The 20,464-nt window shown below is 50.2% G+C and overlaps 2 protein-coding genes across 4 annotated transcripts in view; one reads left to right on the forward strand and one right to left on the reverse strand.

The window, feature by feature from the left end:
• XRCC1 (X-ray repair cross complementing 1) overlaps window positions 1-5,606 on the forward strand; it is a 28,037-nt gene extending 22,431 nt beyond the window's left edge. Inside the window, 8 exon segments of the mRNA XM_023743570.1 lie at window positions 2,828-3,178; window positions 3,336-3,459; window positions 3,698-3,752; window positions 3,845-3,984; window positions 4,778-4,868; window positions 5,255-5,330; window positions 5,433-5,493; window positions 5,496-5,606. Coding sequence (XP_023599338.1) covers window positions 2,828-3,178; window positions 3,336-3,459; window positions 3,698-3,752; window positions 3,845-3,984; window positions 4,778-4,868; window positions 5,255-5,330; window positions 5,433-5,493; window positions 5,496-5,533 — 936 coding nt within the window. The 3' untranslated portion in view covers window positions 5,534-5,606.
• A 3,133-nt stretch (window positions 5,607-8,739) lies between these two features.
• ZNF575 (zinc finger protein 575) lies at window positions 8,740-19,887 on the reverse strand. Of its 3 annotated transcripts, XM_023743596.1 has the most exons (5): window positions 19,865-19,887; window positions 12,764-13,070; window positions 12,418-12,528; window positions 11,620-11,718; window positions 8,740-11,224 (listed from the first exon to the last, which is right to left on the reverse strand). In XM_023743596.1, exons 4-5 carry the CDS (start codon window positions 11,699-11,701, stop codon window positions 10,563-10,565), a joined length of 744 nt encoding a protein of 247 aa, XP_023599364.1. In that variant the 5' UTR covers window positions 11,702-11,718; window positions 12,418-12,528; window positions 12,764-13,070; window positions 19,865-19,887; the 3' UTR covers window positions 8,740-10,562. The 3 variants fall into 3 exon arrangements, with proteins under 3 accessions (XP_023599364.1, XP_023599365.1, XP_006102229.1); XM_023743597.1 differs by lacking the exons at window positions 12,764-13,070; window positions 19,865-19,887 and adding an exon at window positions 19,301-19,552; XM_006102167.3 differs by lacking the exon at window positions 19,865-19,887 and having other exon boundaries at window positions 12,764-13,327.
• Between the last annotated feature and the right edge of the window lie 577 nt (window positions 19,888-20,464).

Raw genomic sequence — 20,464 nt, forward strand, 5'->3', positions numbered from 1 at the left:
GATCATTTAAAGCAAGACCTGAAGCCCCTGCTTGGTGCAGGCTGCCATGTGATGCTGGGCACCAGCATCAGGTCTTGCCTTTGACAAGGCCTCTCACTTTGATGAGGAGTCAGACTTATTACAAAACAGTATGGGTCCTGGCTGGTTTGGCTCAGTAGTTAGAGTGTTGGCTTGTGGAATGAAAGGTTGCAGGTTCGATTCCAGTCAAGGGCACGTACCTTCGTTGCAGGCTTGGTCCCGGAACTGGTCGGGATGCTTGCAACCAATCGATGTGTCTCACATCAGTGTTTCTCTCTCTGTCTCTCCCCCTCCCTTAAAAAAAAATCAATGGAAAAAATATCCTCAGGTGAGGATTAACAAAAAACAAACAAACAAATAAAAAACAGTATGGATGCCTGGTGGTGTGGCTCCGTGGTTGAGCGTTGACCTATGAACCAGACAGCGGTCGCCAACCGGTGGTCCACGGACCACGGGTGGTCCGTGAGGTCCGAAAGGTTGCTGACCGCTGAACCAGAAGATCTTGGTTCAGTTCCTGGCCAGGGCCCATGCCTGAGTTGCAGGCTCCATCCCCAGTAGGGGCCGTGCAGGAGACAGCCCATTGATGATGCTCTTTCATCATTGATGTTTCTATCTCTCTCCCTTCCTCTCTGTAAACCTCTGAAATTAATAAAATATATTTTTAAAAATAAGATTTTAAAAATCGTATGGAGGAAGGCCCAAGGAGAAAGCGCAGTGTGTAGGGGTCTTCAAGGGTGAGAAGAGGTTTACCAGGCTGAACAGAGAGCCTGCTGGGTGGAGGAGCCCAAGTTGGGGTCAGCCTGGTGTCTGCCCCGAGGAGGTGCAGGTGGGTTCCGCTTGCTGTGGGAGGCAGGAAGTGGCAGGAAAACGAGGCTGGGGCAGCAGGAGCCATGGAAGGCTCTGGAGCTGGGGAAGGACAGGGTCAGATCTGAGGCCCATGGATCGGAAGGGAGACTTGTGTTATACTCCATGGGAGAGAAGACCTGAGTGTGTTCAGAATTGGGGCTGTGCCTGCTGTATTTGAAAGACTCTTTATTGGGGGGGGGTGGGGGGCGGGCCGGGAGGTGGAGGTGGAGGCTGGGAAGTGGTGGGATCAGCTCAGAAAGGACTGCTAGTGCCTGGCCAGGGCAGGGCTCTGTCCAGCTCCACAGACCCCACATCTATAGCTCAGGAATCCAGACACCTCCGGAAGCCATTTTTTACAGAGAGGAAGGGAGAGAGATAGAGAGCCAGAAACATCGATGAGAGAGAAACATCGACCAGCTGCCTCCTGCACATCTCCCACTGGGGATGTGCCCGCAACCCAGGTACATGCCCCTGACCGGAATCGAACCTGGGACCTTTCAGTCCGCAGGCCGACGCTCTATCCACTGAGCCAAACCGGTTTTGGCTAAAATCTGAAAATTTCAAAATTCTGAAACCCACCTGGCTCCAAGGGTCTCTCTGTGAGCAGCAGGGAACCGTGGAAGGTTTGGGAGGGGGAGGGGCAGGCTCTGTCGTGGGGCTGGAGTGTCTAGGCCAGGCTGCAGGTGGGGACCTAGAGGAGGCTGGGACCTCTGGGATAGAAATGAGATGGGTTGGGGTCTATTTACGGGCAGAGGAACTGGATTTGGATCATTGTCTGCCCAAGAAAAGGCAATAAACAGTGCTAGGTTTGCAACTGGGGTTTTTTTTGGTGGCTGTTGTTTGTTTTTTATATATTTTTTATTGCTTTCAGAGAGGAAGGGAGAGGTAGAGAAAGATAGAAACATTAATGATGAGAGAGAATCATTGATCGGCTGCCTCCTGCACACCCTCTACTGGCATGTGCCCTGACCAGGAATCGAACTATGATGTCCTGGTTCATAAGTCGACGCTCAAACACTGAGCCTACACCGGCCGGGCTGCAAATGGGATTTTTTATTTTTTTATTTTTGCAACTGGGTTTTGACCAAAAAAATTAAATTCGGAAAGCACTTTATATTTTTAAAAGTTGATGATGGAAGATTCCCGGGTGATGGCTCTCCCCACAATAATCACAAATTGAGTTTTTAAAATCTTAGTGCTTTAAAGAAAAGGCTTATAAACCTACCATTGATTGTTTAATCAACTATGACACTTTAAATTCTCTGAATTTCCCACGAGCCAGTGCTGTCCAGTGAGTGTGACTTACCTGAACAGGGTTTCACCAGCTTTGGAAAAATCAAATTATGTGCAGATGGTCTTCATGTGCGTACCATGAAAGTAAAGCCAACACATTCAATTGCTTCTGCCACTTAATTTGCCCTGGGTTTGAGGCAAAGTAGTTAATCTCTCTGTGCCTTAGTTTTCTCATCTGTAAAATGGGGCTAAGATACCACCTACCTCAGGATTCCGTGACTCCACATTTGTCAAGTGATAGAATAGTGCCTGGCACATAGGAAATCCCCTATAAGTGTTAGCTGTTGTTATTATGAGAACTAGGAGAATTCTTTTCCTGGAGTGTCAGCAGCTTAAGGACCATAAATATAGTGTCAAGGTCTTTAAAACTGTATTTGCTGCCCTAACCGGTTTGGCTCAGTGGATAGAGCGTCAGCCTGCGGACTCAAGGGTCCCAGGTTCGATTCCGGTCAAGGGCATGTACCTTGGTTGTGGGCACATACCCAGTGGGGAGTGTGCAGGAGGCAGCTGATTGATGTTTCTCTCTCATTGATGTTTCTAACTCTTTATCCCTCTCCCTTCCTCTCTGTAAAAAATCAATAAAATATATATATTTTTAAAACTGTATTCGCTGTTGGGAATTTTCCCTTAATTTGTATGCATTCTCCCAAAGAGAAACTGACTTTGATTCTCAAAGAGGAACATTATTTCTGATTTTTTTTTTCTTTCTGAAATGGGGCATTTCTTCCGCAAGAGGAGGGAGGGCAGCCAAGGGGAGCTCTGGTCTCTCTCCTGTGTGTGTGGCTGGGGTGACGGGGTCAGCGGGGCCTTCCAGAGTGGGGAAGAGAGGCAGCTGGGAGAGTGGCCATGGGGTGACCCTGAGCACCCTCCCTACAGGCCCCAGGGGACAGGACATCCTGTTTGTCTGAGGCCTGATTCCTTCCCCAGGTACCTCATGGCAGGGCCAGACTCCAGCAGCGAGGACGAGGGCGGCCCTCACAGCGGCAGCAGCGGGGATGAAGCCCCACAGCTTCCCCAAAAGGTCCGCTGACCCCTGACCAGCAGTGGGAGGGTGTACTGGGAGGAGGATATGGATCTGTTGTAGCCCCCAAAGTCTACTGCCTCCTGTGGCTCACCTCCCCACATCCTCCCACCCACCCTGCCCCTTGGGTGCTCACTCCCCCACTTCCCCTCCTCAGACCAAAACCAAGGCCCCTCAGGCAGCGGGATCCAGCTCACCCCAGACAGCCTCCACTCCAGAAGAGACCAAACCAGCCTCACCCGGGTCCCAGGAAGATACCCACACTGAGGGGGAGTGGTCAGGTCAGCCTTAGGGAGGAGGGGACTGGGGGCCTAGAATTCTGAGGGAGGAGGGTTCTGGGGGCCTGGACTCCTGGGTCTGAGGGAGGAGGAGGAGGCTGAGGGCCCCCCGATAACTGGATCTGGAGGGCTATTGAGGTTGGGGGTTAGGATGCCTGTGTGAGACTGTGCAGAGGGTTACCGGTCTTCCCAGAAGACAGGGAGTCATCTTGCACTGACTAAGCTTCTGCTCTCTTAGCAGAAGGACAGGACAATGGAGCGGAAGATTCTGAGGACACTGAGGATGAGCTGAGAAGGTAGCATCGGGGCCGGGGGGTCAGGGTGGGCCGGGCCTTGGATAGAGGGGATTGGTCTGCATACTCTTCCCCACCCCTCTTGGCTCCCCCAGGGTGGCTGAGCAGAAGGAACGGAGGCAGCCCCCTGGCCAGGGGGAGAATGGCGAGGACCCATATGCGGGATCCACAGATGAGAACACCGACAATGAGAGTCCCCCAGAGTCTCCTGACCTGCCAATTCCTGAACTCCCAGGTAGGAAATCCCTCTCCCTCCTGAAGTGGGATCTGTCCCTCTCAGTTCTCATCTGTGACTTGCTCCAGCTAGCCGAGGATTGCTGCTACCCACCCTGGGACTTGTCTCCTGGTCTCCTCCCGCCACTGCCTGCCTTTGCCACCTCTTCGTTCTCTTAGGCCTGTTCCCTTCCCTCCCCTTCCCTTTCTGTCCCCATCACAGCCCAGCACCAGGCAGGTGTGACCACCCCCTTGGGCTCCACTCCAGGTGTGAACAGCCCCTCCCTCACATCAGAGCTTAACCCCCCCCTAGGCTTCAGGATTACCTGGAAGTCTTTTAAAATCTGCAGATGCCCAGCCTCCCACCCCCACCCCTCAGTTTAGTTTTTGTGTGGGTGGGGCACTCAAAAAGGAATGAGACCAACCAGATGAAAAAGTGGCCGGTTCGTCAGTGTCTGACCCGGCCACGCTTATTAAGTGGCAACAGCCCATTTGTGACTTGGGAGAATGAGGGGCTCTCCATGAGGCTCTGGTAGGGAAGGAACTGTTTGGCCCTTCTCCCTGGCCCCTCAGCCCTTTGATGGCAATGGCAGGTGCCAGGGAATTGGGAATCATGTAAGAAGCACATCACCATCATTGGAATCGTGTCTTTTACCATTAAAGAAAACAACGAAAAACCAGGCTCTGCTGGGCTGGCTGAACTGCTTGTCCTCATTGCCCCGTCCGTTCCCTGCCCTCCTGTTTGGCCTCTGTGGCCCCTGGCTGGTGCTTTGGCACTTGAGGGCCTCACCTTGGCTCTTCCACCATCTCCCCAGACTTCTTCCAGGGCAAACACTTCTTCCTGTACGGGGAGTTCCCTGGGGACGAGCGGAGGACGCTCAGCCGCTATGTCACAGCCTTCAATGGGTCAGTCGCTGGGGGTGGGACTGGGGTGAGGGGGGTGCTGAGTTTTGAGGAGGGGTGTGGTAGGTTGTGGGAAGGAGGGCAATTGGGAGGTGGGGAAGGGGCGAACCCTGCAGGATGGGCACAGGCCACAGAGTTCAGTGGCAGCCCTGCTGCGTAGCTCCCCCCAGGCTTCCTTCTCTAAAGGGAGGCTCCCGGCCACCCTTCTGAAAGGATTAGTGACAGTGGGAGCTGTCAGTATGGTGGCTGTGGTGAGACTGGCACGTGGGACAATGGAGGATCCACAAGCAGCCTCTAGGGGACATAGGTGGGGACAGGAGAGAATGGTTGGGGAGTGGGGTGTCAGCAGAGGGGACACCGATTCTCGGCCTCTTTTCTTCTCCCGCTAGGGAGCTCGAGGACTATATGAGCGACCGGGTCCAGTTTGTGATCACGGCTCAGGAGTGGGACCCCAGCTTTGAGGAGGTGAGTTCAGAGGGGCAGGGAAAGGGAGACCCAAACTGCCCTTGAATCTCCTCTGTCCCCTCCTCTCTCACATGTGTCCCCTGCCCCCCTGCCCCCCTGCAGGCCCTGATGGACAATCCCTCCCTGGTGTTCGTTCGCCCAAGATGGATCTACAGTTGTAATGAGTTCCTCACCAGCTCTATGGGGTGGTGCCCCAGGCCTGAAGTATGTGCTTGTGCACACACACACGCGCACACACACGCACACACAAGTTTAATAAAGCTGACTTGGTTTGGAGCCACTGCCTCTCTCACTCAGGAGTTTCCCAGAAATTCTAAGAGGCTCCCAGCTGTCTTCTGTTTGGTGTTGCTTCCCCTCTGAGAGGCAGGACTCTGAGCTGCCTGAGACTCCTGACCTGGGTCCTGGAGAGAATGAGGGCTCTCTGAGGGCTCCGGTAGGGAAGGAGCTGTTTGTCACTTCTCGCTGGCCCCTCAGCTGTGGTATTGGGAATGACACTTAGCGGATTCTGACTCTCTGGGCCTGTGCCTGGGTCTTGGTTGTCCCTCTATGGTCCTGGGCTGGAGGTCTGGATGCTCATGAGTTGTGCCTCTCTGGAAGTCTCAGCTCCCCTGCCAGGGATATCCCTTTCTCCAGGGCTTTCAGGAGTAGCTCTGTAACTGTCACACATGGTTTCACATCACCTCATTTGGGAGGTAGAATGGGGGAAGGGGCATTTGACTCAATCCACCCAAATCCTGAATCCCCTTCAAGACTCCACTACACTTAAGGTCGGAGCCGAGCTGGGTGTTTAGAGAATCGGGACAGAAGATGGGGTGTCGTTCTAGGCAGGGGCCATGGCAGGGACAAAGGCCCGAAAGTGGGAGCTGCTAGCCTGGTGTTGGGTAGAGTTGAAAGAGCATTGCCACCCTTGGTGAAGAGGCTGTAGGGGCAGATCTGGCTAGAAAGGTGGGCACAGTCCTTGCAGCTGCAGTGTTCACTGTGGTAGCCGATGGACACAGGTGGCTATTTAAATTACAATGAAATGAGCCCAGGCCTGTTTGCTCAGTGGTTAGGACATCGACCCTTGGACAGAAGTGTCTCGGGTTCAGTTCCCAGTCAAGGGCATGTACCTCGATTGCAGATTCATCCCTGCCCCAGTCCAGGCACGAGAAGGAGGCAACCGATCGATGTGTCTCTCACATTGATGTTTCTCTGTCTCCCCTTCCTACTCTCTCTAAAAGTCAATGGAAAAAAATATCCTTGGATGAGGATTTAAAAAAAAATTACAGTGAAATGAAAGGGAAAATTCACTTCCTTCTCACACTGGCCCCATTTCAGTGCTCTGGCCGCAGCACTGACAGCACAGACATTTCCATCCCCGTGGGAAGCACAAGCACGCTGACAGTGCCAGGCAGAGTCTTGGACTTTTCCTGGGGGAATGGGGTCGGGAAGGGGTTTGAGCAGCACAAAGGGCTGGGTCATCTGGGTTTGAGATCTGCCCTTTGGGTAAACTTTCCTTGGACATTCCAAGCCCATTCCCAGCTTTGGCCCCATCAACTAACCAAGGGCCACCAATCTTAATCCTTTCTCTTTGTTGACCTTTGCTTTTTCATCTCTGAGGTGAAGGTGGTATTAGATTCTGCATCCACTCGTTCACTTTTCATTCATTCATACATGTACTGACCACTCACTATGTTACTTCCTATTGTTGCTGTAACAAATTACTACAAAGTTAGTGTCTTAAGACAACAAAAATTTCTATTCTTCTAGGTCTGAAGTCTGAAATGGGTCTCACTGGGCTAAGAAGTCACGGTGTAGGCTGGCCCGCATTCCTTCTGAGGCTCCAGGGGAAACTGCTTTCTGGGCTTTTCCAGCTTGTAGCAGCTGCTCACATTCCATTCCCCTTCCACAGGCAAAGGCAGCAGAGGCCAGGCAGTCTTTCCCATGCACATCGTCTCTGACACCAGATCTTTTGTCTTACTCTCCCACGTTTAGACTCCGATGACTATGTGGAGCCCACGTGGATAGTCTGGGATAATCTCCTTTTTAAGGTCAGCCAGTTGGCAACCGGAATTCCTTCTGCTGCCTTCAGTCTCCTTTGCCACATTCCATATCCTTAGGTTCCACCAGGGATTAGGATGTGGACATCTCCCTTGTTCGGCCTACCGTACCCACTGTGAGTGAGACACGGCTGCAGTGTGAAAAGAGACACAAGTCCTCACTCCTGGGCAGATATTCTGCTGGGGGAGAGACAGTGTGTGTTGCAGTGTTGGGCAGGGGTAAATGCTGTGAGAGCAGAGAGAGCAGGGCAGTGCTGCACACAGAGTGACAGGGCGGAGGTATTTAGATAGAGTCATAGGAGAAGGCATCTCAGGGGACGTCCCCTTCTGCAGGGACTTGGGAAAAGGGTCCTGGGGAAACTGGTCCAGGCAGAGGAAAAGCAAGTGCAGAGACCCTCCGGCAGGACATGTGCAAGGAGCAGCAAGGCATCGGGGTGTCAGGAGACCTGGGATCCACTCTAAATCAGCACTGCCCCCCGCCCTATTGTTTGGTTGTAGACCAGTCATCTTGTAAGATTGGACCAGACTAAATGAGTTTGTGCCCTTGAACCTTTGAGGTGGTGTGGTTGCTACAGAGGAGCTCTTCCCGGACAGCTCTCTATGTATACATGGATACAAGTCATGCTGTCAAGTTTGGAGGAGGGACTGGAATCCTTACCTATGCCCAGCCCTGCCGCCTCCCCCCCGCCCCACTCCAGATCTTGCTGAGTAGTCTACAGCTCATTTCCATTTACCTGCTTGATTCTACCCCTTATGCTGGAGACTCCACAAACCATCTCTCAGTCCATCCTTCACACCTTTCAGGTCTCAACTCAAAACATCTGCTCAAGAAAGCCTTTCCTGCCCTAGCTGGTTTGGCTGAGTGGATGGAACGTTGCCCTGGGGACTGAAGGGTCCTGGGTTTGATTCTAGTCAAGGGCACATGCCCGGGTTGCAGGCTCGATCCCCAGTAGGGGGCGTGCAGGAGGCAGCCGATCAATGATTTGCTCTCATCATTGATGTTTCTATCTCTCCCTCTCCCTTCCTCTCTGAAATCAATAAAAATGTATTTTAAAAAAGAAGGCCTTTCCTAACCTCTAGAATAGTATATGTTAGGTATACACTCTTATCATGCTGCATCATATTTCTAACTTGATTTGTTTATGGTCAAATGTACCAGTCTCTTCCTCTATAATTTTCTCTTTTTGTGTCTTAAAAATACTTTCTCTACTTCTGAGGTTACTAAGATATTCTCCTATATTTCCATTTGAATTAGTGTTGTTCTTCAAATTTAGATCTTAACTCCCTAGAAACTAGCTTTTGTGTATGGTGTGAGGTAGGGATCTGTATTAGTTTTCTATTGTTGCTGCAACAAATTACCACAAGCTTAATGACTTTAAACAATACACATTTATTTTCTTACAGTTCTAGAGGTCAGTAGTCCAAACTCAGTCTCTAGGCCAAAATCATGGTGGCAGCAGGCCTGGGTTCCTTCTAGAGGCTCTAGGGGAGAATATTTTTCTTGACTTTTCTAGCCTCTAGAAGCTGCCAAGTTCCTTGACTCGTGGCCCTGCATCACTCAATCTCTGCTTCCACTGTCGCATCTGCTCTGACTTCTATTTCCCTCTTCCTCATATAAGGACCCTTGTGACTACATTGGGCTCACAAATAATCAGGATATTCCCATCTCAAAATCCTTAATCACATCTGCAAAGTCCATTCTGCCATGTGTAAGCTAACATATAGGTGCTAGGGGTTAGGATGGGGACAACTTTGAGGGACCATTATTCTGCCCATCACAGGGTCCCTCCCATTTCATTTTTCCCCACCTCAGCTAACTCACAGATTAGCCTGTCCTTTCCCCACTCATCTACAGCAGGGGTCGGCAAATTGCCATCCATAGGCAAAATCCAGCTCACTTTCTGTTTTTGAAATAAAGTTTTATTGGAACCCAGCCACAAATTCATTACAGTGTCATGAGTGTGGCTGCTTTTACAACAGCAGAGTTGAGTAGTCATGGCAGACGCTGTATGGCCTGCAAAACCTAAAAATATATACCACCTGGCCCTTTACAGGAAGTTTGCCAACCCCTGATCTCCAGGTGGGGGTTGTCACATGTCAGAACCAAGGCTCCCCTACTTGTTCTTCAAAATGGACTTAAGCTTACTTTTTTTTTTTTTTTTGCCACTACTTGACTAGTGACCCGTCTCCTCACTAAACCAGGTCTGTCTTATTTACTGCTGTATTCCTAATACCCTATTCAGGTCCTAGCACACAGTAGGTGCTTAATGTGTAGGATGAAGAGCAGTCCAATGTTAGCTCACTCATCTGATTTTATAGTGAGAGAAACTGGCTCTAAGAAGGGAACTGACCTGCCCAAGATGATGATGCTTGCACCCTTACAAGGGCCTTATAACACTCCCATTTTACAGATAAGGTATCTGAGTCCAGAGAAGTGCCAAAGGTTGTCCAAGGCCCCTCGGCTCTTACGCAGTGGGTCAGGGCTGGCTCCAAAGCTAGGACTTTACCTACTATCAGCAGTATGCCCCTTGTTCTGGCTTTTATCATTTATATCTTGGGAATCTTTCCACATCGGTACACAATGAGCTGATTTCTCCCCCCTACAGCTACATCTTCCATTCTATGGCTGTACTGTAATTAATTAGCTGGTCTCGATTGATGAACACTTGGGTTGTTTTCCATCTTTGGGCACAACCATAATGCTGCAGCGAACATCCTTGTCCTTATGCCTTGTTCACATGCTGGGGTTTATAGGATACATTCTTAGTGGAATAGCTGACAGGAGCAGGTGTGCATTTAAATATTTCATAGGTACAGCCAAATGGCCAAAATGGAAGCACCAATGTAACTTACAACAACAGGAGAGGGCCTGTTTTCCCACACTCCCCACCACCCCACAATGCTAGCAAGACTTTTTACCTTTGCCAAATGAATAGTCAGGAAAAACCAGGGCCGGTTCTTTCCCACCACAGCTCCAGGTCCATGGTTTGGGGCCGGTTAACTCTCTGTGGTTGATACATTCCCTCCCCTTCCCCAAAGTGGGTGAGCAAAGAGTTCCTCCACCTTTTAAGTTACAGCCCAGTAAGGAGGAACCAACCTCCCTGCCAGCTACAAGAGGCAAGCCTGGTTTAGAAATGCCACCTGTGTTTACTGGAGCTGGCGGCAGAGGGGGCCGGTGAGCCAAGCGGAGGGCTCACTCCCGCTCCCCCTGACTCTCAGCCTGGTGGTGGCTGCGTTGGTGAAGGAGCAGGAGGCGTCTCTGGCCAAAGGCCTGGCCGCAGCTGGAGCAGCGATGTCGCCGGGCGGTGGCCTGGCTGCTCGGCGCCGTGGGGGGTTCATGACATAGGCGATGGGCAGCCAGTTTGGAGGGGAATGAAAAAGCCTTGGGGCAGTGCGGACAAGGATAGGGGCGGGCATCCGTGGCATGGTGCGTGTGTCGGTGGGCAGCCAGTTTGGAGGGGTAGCAGAAGGACTTGGAGCAGTCAGGGCACGGGTAGGGGCGGGCGGGCGCGTGGGTCCAGAGGTGGGCTGCCAGCTTGGAGCGGTGGCCAAAGGCCTTTGGGCAGTGCGGGCACGAGTGCGGGCGGGCGCCGCTGTGCGTGAGGCGGTGGGCTGCCAACTTGGAAGGGTAGGAGAAGGCCTTGGGGCAGTCGGGGCACGGGTGGGGGCGAGCGCCACCGTGTGCCAACCGGTGCGTGGCCAGCTTGGACGGGTACGAGAAGGCCTTGTCACAGTCGGGGCATCGGTGCGGGCGTTGGGGCGGGGGTCGTCGGCGGGGTCGAGATGGCGTCTCTGTGGAGGCAGCAGGCCCCGGAGCCGACTGGTGGGGCTTCTTGGACGAACCCTGGTGGGGAGCTAGGGTACAGGCGGGCTGGTGGGCTCCTGGCTGCAGCCAACTCCCTAAATCTAGTCCAGGCTCCCCGACCCCCACCCCACTTTGATATCTGAATGTATCTGGGCACCTCCAGCCGCTGCCATCCATCGTCCTAAACGGCTCCAAAGCATCACCTACCTGCCTCCCCAAAGCGAAGGCTTTCCCAAAACCGCTTCTAGGATTTTCCCAGGTGATCAACCTGAATTTTTACATGTCACCCTCCCTGCCCCTCCTGTAATTTCCTGAGTCCTAGAAATGATCACGAAGGGTCCCGCAAAGCCAACCCAGGATTCTCCAGAACATCACAGTTAGGGGATCCCAAACTGTCATCACCCTGGGCTCTCAAACTTTCACCCACCCACAGGGCCGCTCTCACCTCCGCCTGTGGTCACTGCTTCCTTGCCTGCAGGACTAGGATCTGTGGCCTCAGCCGCCGGCTCTGCATCTCGCTCCAGCATCTTGCTGGCCCAGAAACCTAGAGGAGGGCGTAGGGAGGTGGAGGGGCATCGCTGGTGGTTATTAGGCTAATGGAGATAGGGCTGGAGGTTCCTAAAATCAGGGGTCAGTCTGTTCAAGGAGCCTGGTCTCATTTAAATCTGGGATCCTAAGCAAGGATGGGAGTTGCTGGAAGGCGGAGCCTAAAAGCACGAGGGGCGGGGCTATGCAAATCGGACGCGGAGGCATTCCCTTTGGCACCAGCGGTTCTCAACCTGTGGGTCGCGACCCCTTTGGGGGTCGAACAACCCTTTCACAGGGGTCACCTAAGACCATCGGAAAACACATATATAATTACATATTGTTTTTGTGATTAATCACTATGCTTTAATTATGTTCAATTTGTAACAATGAAATTGGGGGTCACCACAACATGAGGAACTGTATTAAAGGGTCGCGGCATTAGGAAGGTTGAGAACCACTGCTAGACCCACGGTTGGAGCCTTCCAGCAGAGTAGCTGGGCCTCTGAACAACTTGAACGCAGCGTTCCTGGTGCAGGGAGGGCGGAGCCTCTGTCCAAAATGGGCGGGGCTATACAAATGGCACCCCAAGTCCGCTGCTCTGCAGCTCAGACCCAGGGGCGGGGCCTAAGAATTCGGTGGGCGTGTCTCTCGCAACTTTCCCAGGAGAGGGGCCTAAGAGCTCCGGCGAAATTTCACGTCCAAGAGGTATCTTTACCTTTTGGCTTAGTCTCAGTCCATTGACGCCACGAGGGCCGCTAAATTTCTTCCTTGTTGCTAAATTTCATCCCCGGTGTGGAGTTGAAGCCGTAGAGGGCAGAGAGGAGACCTGGAGGGAGACAGAGAAAGAATGTGGCGTGTGTCGGGGATCTCAAGCGTCCGGGCCTCGGGATCGTGGCATTCGGACACCAGGGCACCCTCCCAAGGCTCAGGCACCGATGCAGCCCCACCGGAACCTATGCATCAGCATCCCAAACGATCCCACCCCGGGAGATTCTAGCGCCCCGCCCCTAACCCATTTCCCCAAGACCCAAGCGTCTGGGCCCGGACCCCAGCACTCTCACCTGCGGACTGCACCTCCCCGGGGGCGGGGCTGCGGGCCCCTCCCGCGGAGGCCGAGGTCGCAGCCCCGCTGCCCTCGGATGGGAAGGAGTTGCACCGCACGCCGTGCACCCAGCGACCGTAGGGCAGGGCAGGGTGCGCTCGAAAGCGGCAGGGTCCAGCCTCATTTCCATCCCCTCCTCCCATGCGGTGCCGGTGGGGGCGTCAGTACGCAAGCGCAGTCACGGCTGGCGGAGGCTGCGGCGTGGGAGACAGAGTCGAAGGAGGGGTGGGTGCGCGAGGCAGCCTCGTTGGTGAGCAAGCGCAGAGCTACGGGCCGAAGGACAGTGGGAAAGGGTACAGAGGTTTGCTGGGCCTACGGTGGCTGATTGGAGTCAAGAACGTGCTAACGGGGAGACGCTGCGCTTAGACCTCCCTGAGACAGCGCCCAGCACAGGCACCTGCGCTTTTCTGCTTCTTTCGGAGCATTTAGGAGCCCGCGTTCCGTCTCCGGGTGCAGTTTCTACAGCTGCCCAAGCCGTGGCTCAAGGTTTTTGCAAACAGTCCGGCTAATTCCGGGACAGAGGGCGGGGCGGAGCTAACGCCCAATAAAAGGCACTTTAATTTGCATAGCGCCCAGGCACCCTTCGCCATTGGGTGATTCAAGATTCTCCGCCCCTCCCACTCCAATGGCAGGACCCAGGGGAGTGACCGAGGGCCCCGGTCGCGAGGTGCCCAGGCCGGTGTTTCCAGAGGGGTTGGAGCTCCTGCTTTGCATCCTTCCGCGAGCAGTGACGGCCCCTTCCCGCCCCGCACGGGAGTGACCGTGAAGTGCCCGTAGGAATCTCCTGCATGGGTGGTGGTTCTTCGGCCACAAGGTCTGGCGAGCCCTGGGAGCTATGGGAGTTACCCTGAGGGGTTGTTTGGGCTCTGGAGCCAGATTGCCTGGAATCTTGGCTCTGCCACTTTCTAGCTGTGTGACCTTGGGCCTCACTTTCCTCATCTATACAATCCAGGTTGTTAGGGTTAAATTCAGTAATCCATGGAAAGTGTTTAGAACAGTGCCCACGGCACCCAATAAATTAGTCAATTCTATCTCAGGGCTTTTGCACTAGCTGTGCCTCTGTCTCCAAGGCCCTTCGTCCATCAGTTTGTTTGCTGATTCCCCCTTCAGGTCTCAGTTCAAATAGTACCACTGCAGAAGGCCTCCCCTGCCCACCCTATCTCATAGGGCCCCCTTCCCTCCATTATTCTGTTGTCTTGTCCCCTTGTATGCACTTAACATTGCATACCTGTCTTCTAGAATGTATGCTCTGTTAAGATGGACAACTTGTCCATCTTGTTAATTTCTCTGTCCCCAGCATCCAGAACAGCGCTTAGCACATATTAGGTGTTCAATAAATTTGTGTCAAATGAATGTTTGAAAGAATGAACAGCCAGAAGCCCTCTGTAATAAGGGAGAATGATGGAGAAAATTAAGAACTTGAGGTCAAAGAGTTGGCTAGAGGTCTAAGCTGAATGGGAAACCAAGGGAGGATTTTAAACACAGAAAGTGACATGAGCTGGTTTAGGTTTTCATATACTTTTTTCTTTAACCATATTTTTAGGTTATGGAAAATTTCAAACATACACAAAAAAGAGAGGGAGTAGAAGAGTAATTAACCCCAAATACCCATCACCCAGGTTCAGCATGGCCAAATTTGTGTCATCATCCTCTCAACACCCCTCCTTGAGCCTACTAAAATATTTTGAAGCAAATTCCAGATAGTTCACCCAGAACACTTCAGTCTGTGTCTCTAAAAATATAAGAACTCTCTCTTTTAAACATAACCACAATATTGTTATCACACCCTTCAAATTTCACAATATTGTTATCACATACCCCACAGTGTTCAAATTCCCCCAATGGCCCCATGTGAGTTTGAACTAAATGGGTCAATTGGAAAAAAAAATTCACGTAGCCCCAGCCAACGTGGCTCAGTGGTTGAGCGTCAACCTATGAACCAGGAGGTCATGGTTCTATTCCCGATCAGGGCACCTGCTTAGGTTGGGGGCTCGATCCCCAGTGTGGGGTGTGCAGGAGGCAGCTGATCAATGATTCTCTCTCATCATTGATATTTTCATCTCTTTCCCTCACCCGTCCTCTAAGTCAATTTTTAAAAAATCAATAAAAAATATATATTTTAGCCGAAACTGGTTTGGCTCAGTGGATAGAGCGTCGGCCTGCGGACTGAAAGGTCCCGGGTTCAATTCCGGTCAAGGGCATGTACCTGGGTTGCGGGCACATCCCCAGTGGGGGATGTGCAAGAGGCGGCTGATCGATGTTTCTCTCTCATCGATGTTTCTGACTCTCTATCTCTCTCCTTTCCTCTCTGTAAAAAATCAATAAAATATATTTTAAAAAAATATATATATATATTTTAAAATCCGCGTATAAGTGGGGCCCGCAATTCAAATCCTCATTGTTCAAGAGTCACCTGAGTATCTTTTTTTTCTTTTCCAAGCACACTGTTATACTTTATTTCAAACATTCAGAGAATTCAAGAGAAGAATAGAACTGTTCTCTGCATTAATAACAGAATTGGCCAGCATCAACAATTATCCAGTCATGGCCAATGCTGTGTTATTTCCCCCACCCACTCCTCCCAGATGATTTTGAAGCTATATGCCAGGCATCATAACCCATAAATATCTTTTTATTACACTTGCTTTGTTTGAATCAGGATCTAAACAAGATCCGCACGTTGCGTTTGTGTGATGTGACTCCAGTTTCTTTTTCATTGCCGTTTTAAAAGGCGCACTCTGGTTGCTGCATGGAAAATAGATTGTAGGGAGGCGGAGTGGGAGCCAGAATCCAGTGAAGAGGCTGTGAGATATTAGTTATAATGTAAATTACCAGCATTTAGTTAGCACTTTTTATATACCAGAAACTGTTCCCAATGATTTATATACGTTCATTCATTTTTTATTTATTTTATTTTTAAAAAAATACATTTTATTGGTTTTCTACAGAGAGGAAGGGAGAGGGATAGAGAGCCAGAAACATCGATGAAAGAAACATCGATCAGCTGCCTCCTGCACACTCCCCACTGGGGATGTGCCCGCAACCAAGGTACATGCCCTCGACCGGAATTGAACCTAGGACCTTTGAGTCCGAAGGCTGATGCTCTATCCACTGAGCCAAACCGGTTAGGGCATGCATTCATTCATTTAATCCAGGGGTGGGGAGCCTTTTTTTTTTCTGCCAAGGGCCATTTGGATATTTCTAACATCATTCTCGGGCCATACAAAATCATCAACTTAAAACTTAGCCTGCTATATTTGGTCAAATATTTAATTAATGCACCCTTAATGCCTTGGCAGAGCCAGACCGGATGTTCCCCACCCCTGAAACCCACAGCAACTTTTTAAAAGGAGGCGCTACTATTACTCTCATTATACAGAAGAGGGAAATGAGGCAGAGGGGAGAGGACACTTATCCAAGGTCACACAATTTGATCCCCTGCAGCCTGGCCCTGCAATCCAGGTAATTTGCATTTATGCTGCCTTTTGACTGGGGCAGAGGGGGTCATGCTGGAAAAGTGGCCTGAGTGGGGAGGTTAACGCTACAGGGCTTAGTGATGAATTGGGAGGAGGTGGCAAGACAAGGAGTGCAGGATCTTTGGACTGGGCGTAGGACAACACTGTGTCTCCAAAAACTGTTCGCAAACATAACAAGAAAGCAGTTATTATGATGACTGGACTGAAAATTAAAAACATTGTTTAGAATTAACATCACTATGTTATCGGCACCAGGAGAAATGCCTTCCTTCTATTGATGAAATTGTTCCCCTTCCCTTTCTCATAAATACTCATTGCCTTTGTCTCTTAATCTGAACATTATTTGGCCTTCTGCCTGAATTAATAATTCTTGAATAGCTATTCTTATGGATAAACACTTGTTTGCCTCTTAAAAAGAAAGAACATCTCACAGAGCTGACCCTGGGTAAACGCCAAAGGGTGTGCACGCCTTCAAGGAACAGGTTACTGGTCTAGCAATTCTGCAAAAACATCAGGAATGGGTGCCCCAGGGGTGAAGAGGTCTTATGTGGGGACCCCTCACAGTAAAGATTGCCTGAGGGTCCCCATTTTCCTGGTCCTTCCCTCCCCTGAGCTCCTGGAAGTCCCTGGGCCTCGCCTTGTTTTAGCCCTGATGTCTGTACCTCTCTCCCCAACCAGACTAAGGACTCACCTCTAAGCCCCTAGCTTCACCCAGCTTGAGTCAGGCATGCAGAAGCCCTCAATGTGAAGAATAAATGAGCAGCCCTAACCGGTTTGGCTCAGTGGATAGAGCAACAGACCGCAGACTAAAGGGTCACAAGTTCAATTCCGGTCAAGGGCATGTACCTTGGTTGCAGGCACATCCCCAGTAGGGGGTGTGCAAGGAGGCAGCTGATCAATGTTTCTTTCTCATGGATGTGTCTAACTATCCCTCTCCCTTCCTCTCTGTAAAATAAATAAAATATATTTTTTAAAAATAAAATAAATTAATTAAAAATATTTTAAAAAAGAATAAATGAGCAAAGTTCTCTCCTGGACTCTGAGCTTTTCTTTCTGCCTGATTCTCTTCTATCTGGGTGTCTCCCAGATCTGAGAGATTCTCTCCCTCTTTCTGAACATTTCTCCCTGCTCTAATGTTCCAATGTCTCTTCCCATCTGTCACTATATTTTAGAAGATTCTGTATCTTTGTGTGTCTCTAAGTGTATCTTTTTTTAAAAAATATTTTATTGATTTTTTACAGAGAGGAAGGGAGAGGGATAGAGAGTTAGAAACATCGATGAGAGTAACATCGATCAGCTGCCTCCTGCACACCCCCTACTGGGGATGTGCCCGCAACCAAGGTACATGCCCTTGACCAGAATCGAACTCGGGACCCTTCAGTCCGCAGGCCGACGCTCTATCCACTGAGCCAAACCAGTCAGGCTCTAAGTGTATCTTTGTGACGATATTTCTTTGACGGACATCCCATTTCAACTATATCTCTCCATGCGTCTCTGAAAGTCTCTCCAGGTCTCTCTCTCTCTTGAGTGTCTCTGAGTGTCTCTCTGAAGCCTCTGAGCACCCGCTTGTCTTTGAGATCTCTCTGAGTCTCCCCCCTATTAAGAGCACCGGAAATACACTAGGAGTTGGCAAAGTTTGGTTTGATTGACTTGCTGGAGCTAAGGAGAGAGGCCGGCGGAGTGAGCACTGGCTGTCTCCCCAAACCCAGGGAGAGAGTCATGGGATTTTTTAAAAAGATGGCATTTACACTCAATTAGATTAAATGAAGTTTGCTCTGGCCGGGTAGGTCCGTGGGTGATAGCCTGGTCCTGATACGCCAAGGTTTCAGGTTCGATCCCGAGTCAGGGCACATACAAGAAGCCATCAACAGGCCTGGTCAGTTTGGCTCAGTGGATAGAGCATCAGACCGGGACTGAAGTTTCCCAGGTTCAATTTCCGTCAAGGGCACATGCCTGGGTTGCAGGCTCAATCCCCAGCCTGGTTAGGGTGTGTGCGGGAGACAACCAATTGATGTGTCTCTCTCACATGGATGCTTCTCTCTCTGTCTCCCCTTTCTACTCTCTCTAAAAATCAATGAAAAAATATATCCTCAGGCGAGGATTAACAAAACAAAAAGAATCAATCAATGAATACATACATAAGTGGAACAATGGATTAATGTTTCTCTCTCTCTGTCTCTTTCTCTCTTGCTCCTTCCTCTCTCCCTGAAATCAATAAATAGAAAAAAAATGAAACAAAGTTTGATAGGCTTACGAATTTCTTCCTGAGAAGAAAGAAACATTCCTGAAAAAATACTTAGCAATTTTTAAATAAGCGTTAGGCCCTGATTGGGTAGCTCAGTAACCAAGGGTTGCAGGTTCAATTCCTGTCAGGGCATCAATTCCTTATGGAAAGGAGTGAATGTGGGAAAATAAATGTGGGATGTACAATTGATTCTCCAACAATACAGGGGTAGGGGCACTCAACTCTTATGCAGTAAAAAACCCTCGTATAACTTTGACACCCCAAAAATTTAACTGCTATTGGCAGGATGCCTTGCTGATAACATAAACATTCAGTTAAAACATATTTGTATGTTACATATGTTATATGCTGTATTCTTACAATAAAGCAAGTTAGAGAAAATAAAATGTTATGAAGAAAGTCATAAGGAAAATACATACAGAATTTTATGCATTCACGACATCCCTAACTTTTTCTTAATTTTTTTCATATTTCTAGGCTATGCAGTTTGTGAGTTTTTAAAAAATATATATTTTATTGATTTTTTACAGAGAGGAAGGGAGAGGGAATAGAGAGCTAGAAACATCCATGAGAGAGAAACATCAATCAGCTGCCTCCTGCACACCCCCCACTGGGGACGTGCCCGCAACCAAGGCACATGCCTCTGACCGGAATCGAACCTGGGACTCTTCAGTCCACAGGCCGACGCTCTAGCCACTGAGCCAAACCGGTCAGGGCCAGTTTGTGAATTTTTAAAAATTATCACAATCTCCAGAAAAATTTCTAATATACTTACTGAGAAAAATTCACGTCTAAGTGGATCCCCGCAATCCAAACCTCTGTTGTTCAAGGCTCAACTGTAGTTGCCAGAAACCCTCCCCCTGGCTGGAAGTCAGGCCGGCTTCTCTGTGCCCAAGCGACAGATCCTCGGGCAAGATTGGGACGTCTCATTCTCACTGCTGGTGGGATTCCAAAGAGCAATCTTTCTGACCCGTCCCGGCTGCACAACACAGCTTCTCAGATCCAGGTCCTTGGGGTAAATGAACAAAAGCCCTTTTCAGAGGTTCACATCCCAACAAAAGCCAAATGACCTCATTATATCTTGATTTTGCAAGATATAATGCAAAATTATTTTTTATAAATGATTTCTTCCTGGGAAGAAATAAACATTCCTGAAAAAATATTTAGCAATTTTTATTTTATTTTATTTTTGTTAGCAATTTTTAAATAAACTTTAGGCCCTGGCCTGGTAGCTCAGTAGCCAAGGGCAGGTTCAATCCGCCCCCCACCCCCGCCTGCCCCCAGGGCACATACAAGAATCAACCAATGAATGCACAAATAAGTCCAACAGTGCCCTCACCGGTTTGGCTCAGTGGGTAGAGCGTCGGCCTGCGGACTGAAAAGTCCCAGGTTCGATTCCGGTCAAGGACCTTAGTTGTGGGCACATCCCCAGTGGGAGGTGTGCAGGAGGCAGCTGATGGATGTTTCTCTTGCATCGATGCTTCTAACTCTCAATCCCTCTCCCTTCCTCTCTGTAAAATGTCAATAAAATATATTTTAAAAAATAAGTCCAACAGCAAATCTCTCTCTCTCTCTCTCCCTTCTATCCCTTTCCCTTCCTCTCTCTCTCTCAAATCAATAATTAAAAACATTAAAAAAAAGTTAATGGGATCAAGTGTTCTGGGAGTCACGCACCCACCTCAAGTGACCTGGAACCAGACTTTCCCCTAACAGTGAGCCACCCTCCCTCCTACCCTCTTTCCTGTAAGATGGACGCGGGGCTGCGAGCGCACGGGGCTCCGGTTGGTTCTGCCTCCCCCGTCTGCGCTCATCTCAGCGTCTCTCCCTCGCCCTGGAGTGTCCCCGGTTTCTCCCGTTTCTCGGTCAGCGGGGTCTCTGAGGCTCCTCGCCGCCCCAGCCCGACTCCGCGGTGCGATAGAATATAGACCCTCCCAGAAGA

This window comes from Myotis lucifugus, unplaced genomic scaffold, assembly GCF_000147115.1.
Source record: "Myotis lucifugus unplaced genomic scaffold, Myoluc2.0 scaffold_402, whole genome shotgun sequence".
Taxonomy (NCBI): Eukaryota; Metazoa; Chordata; class Mammalia; order Chiroptera; family Vespertilionidae; genus Myotis; species Myotis lucifugus.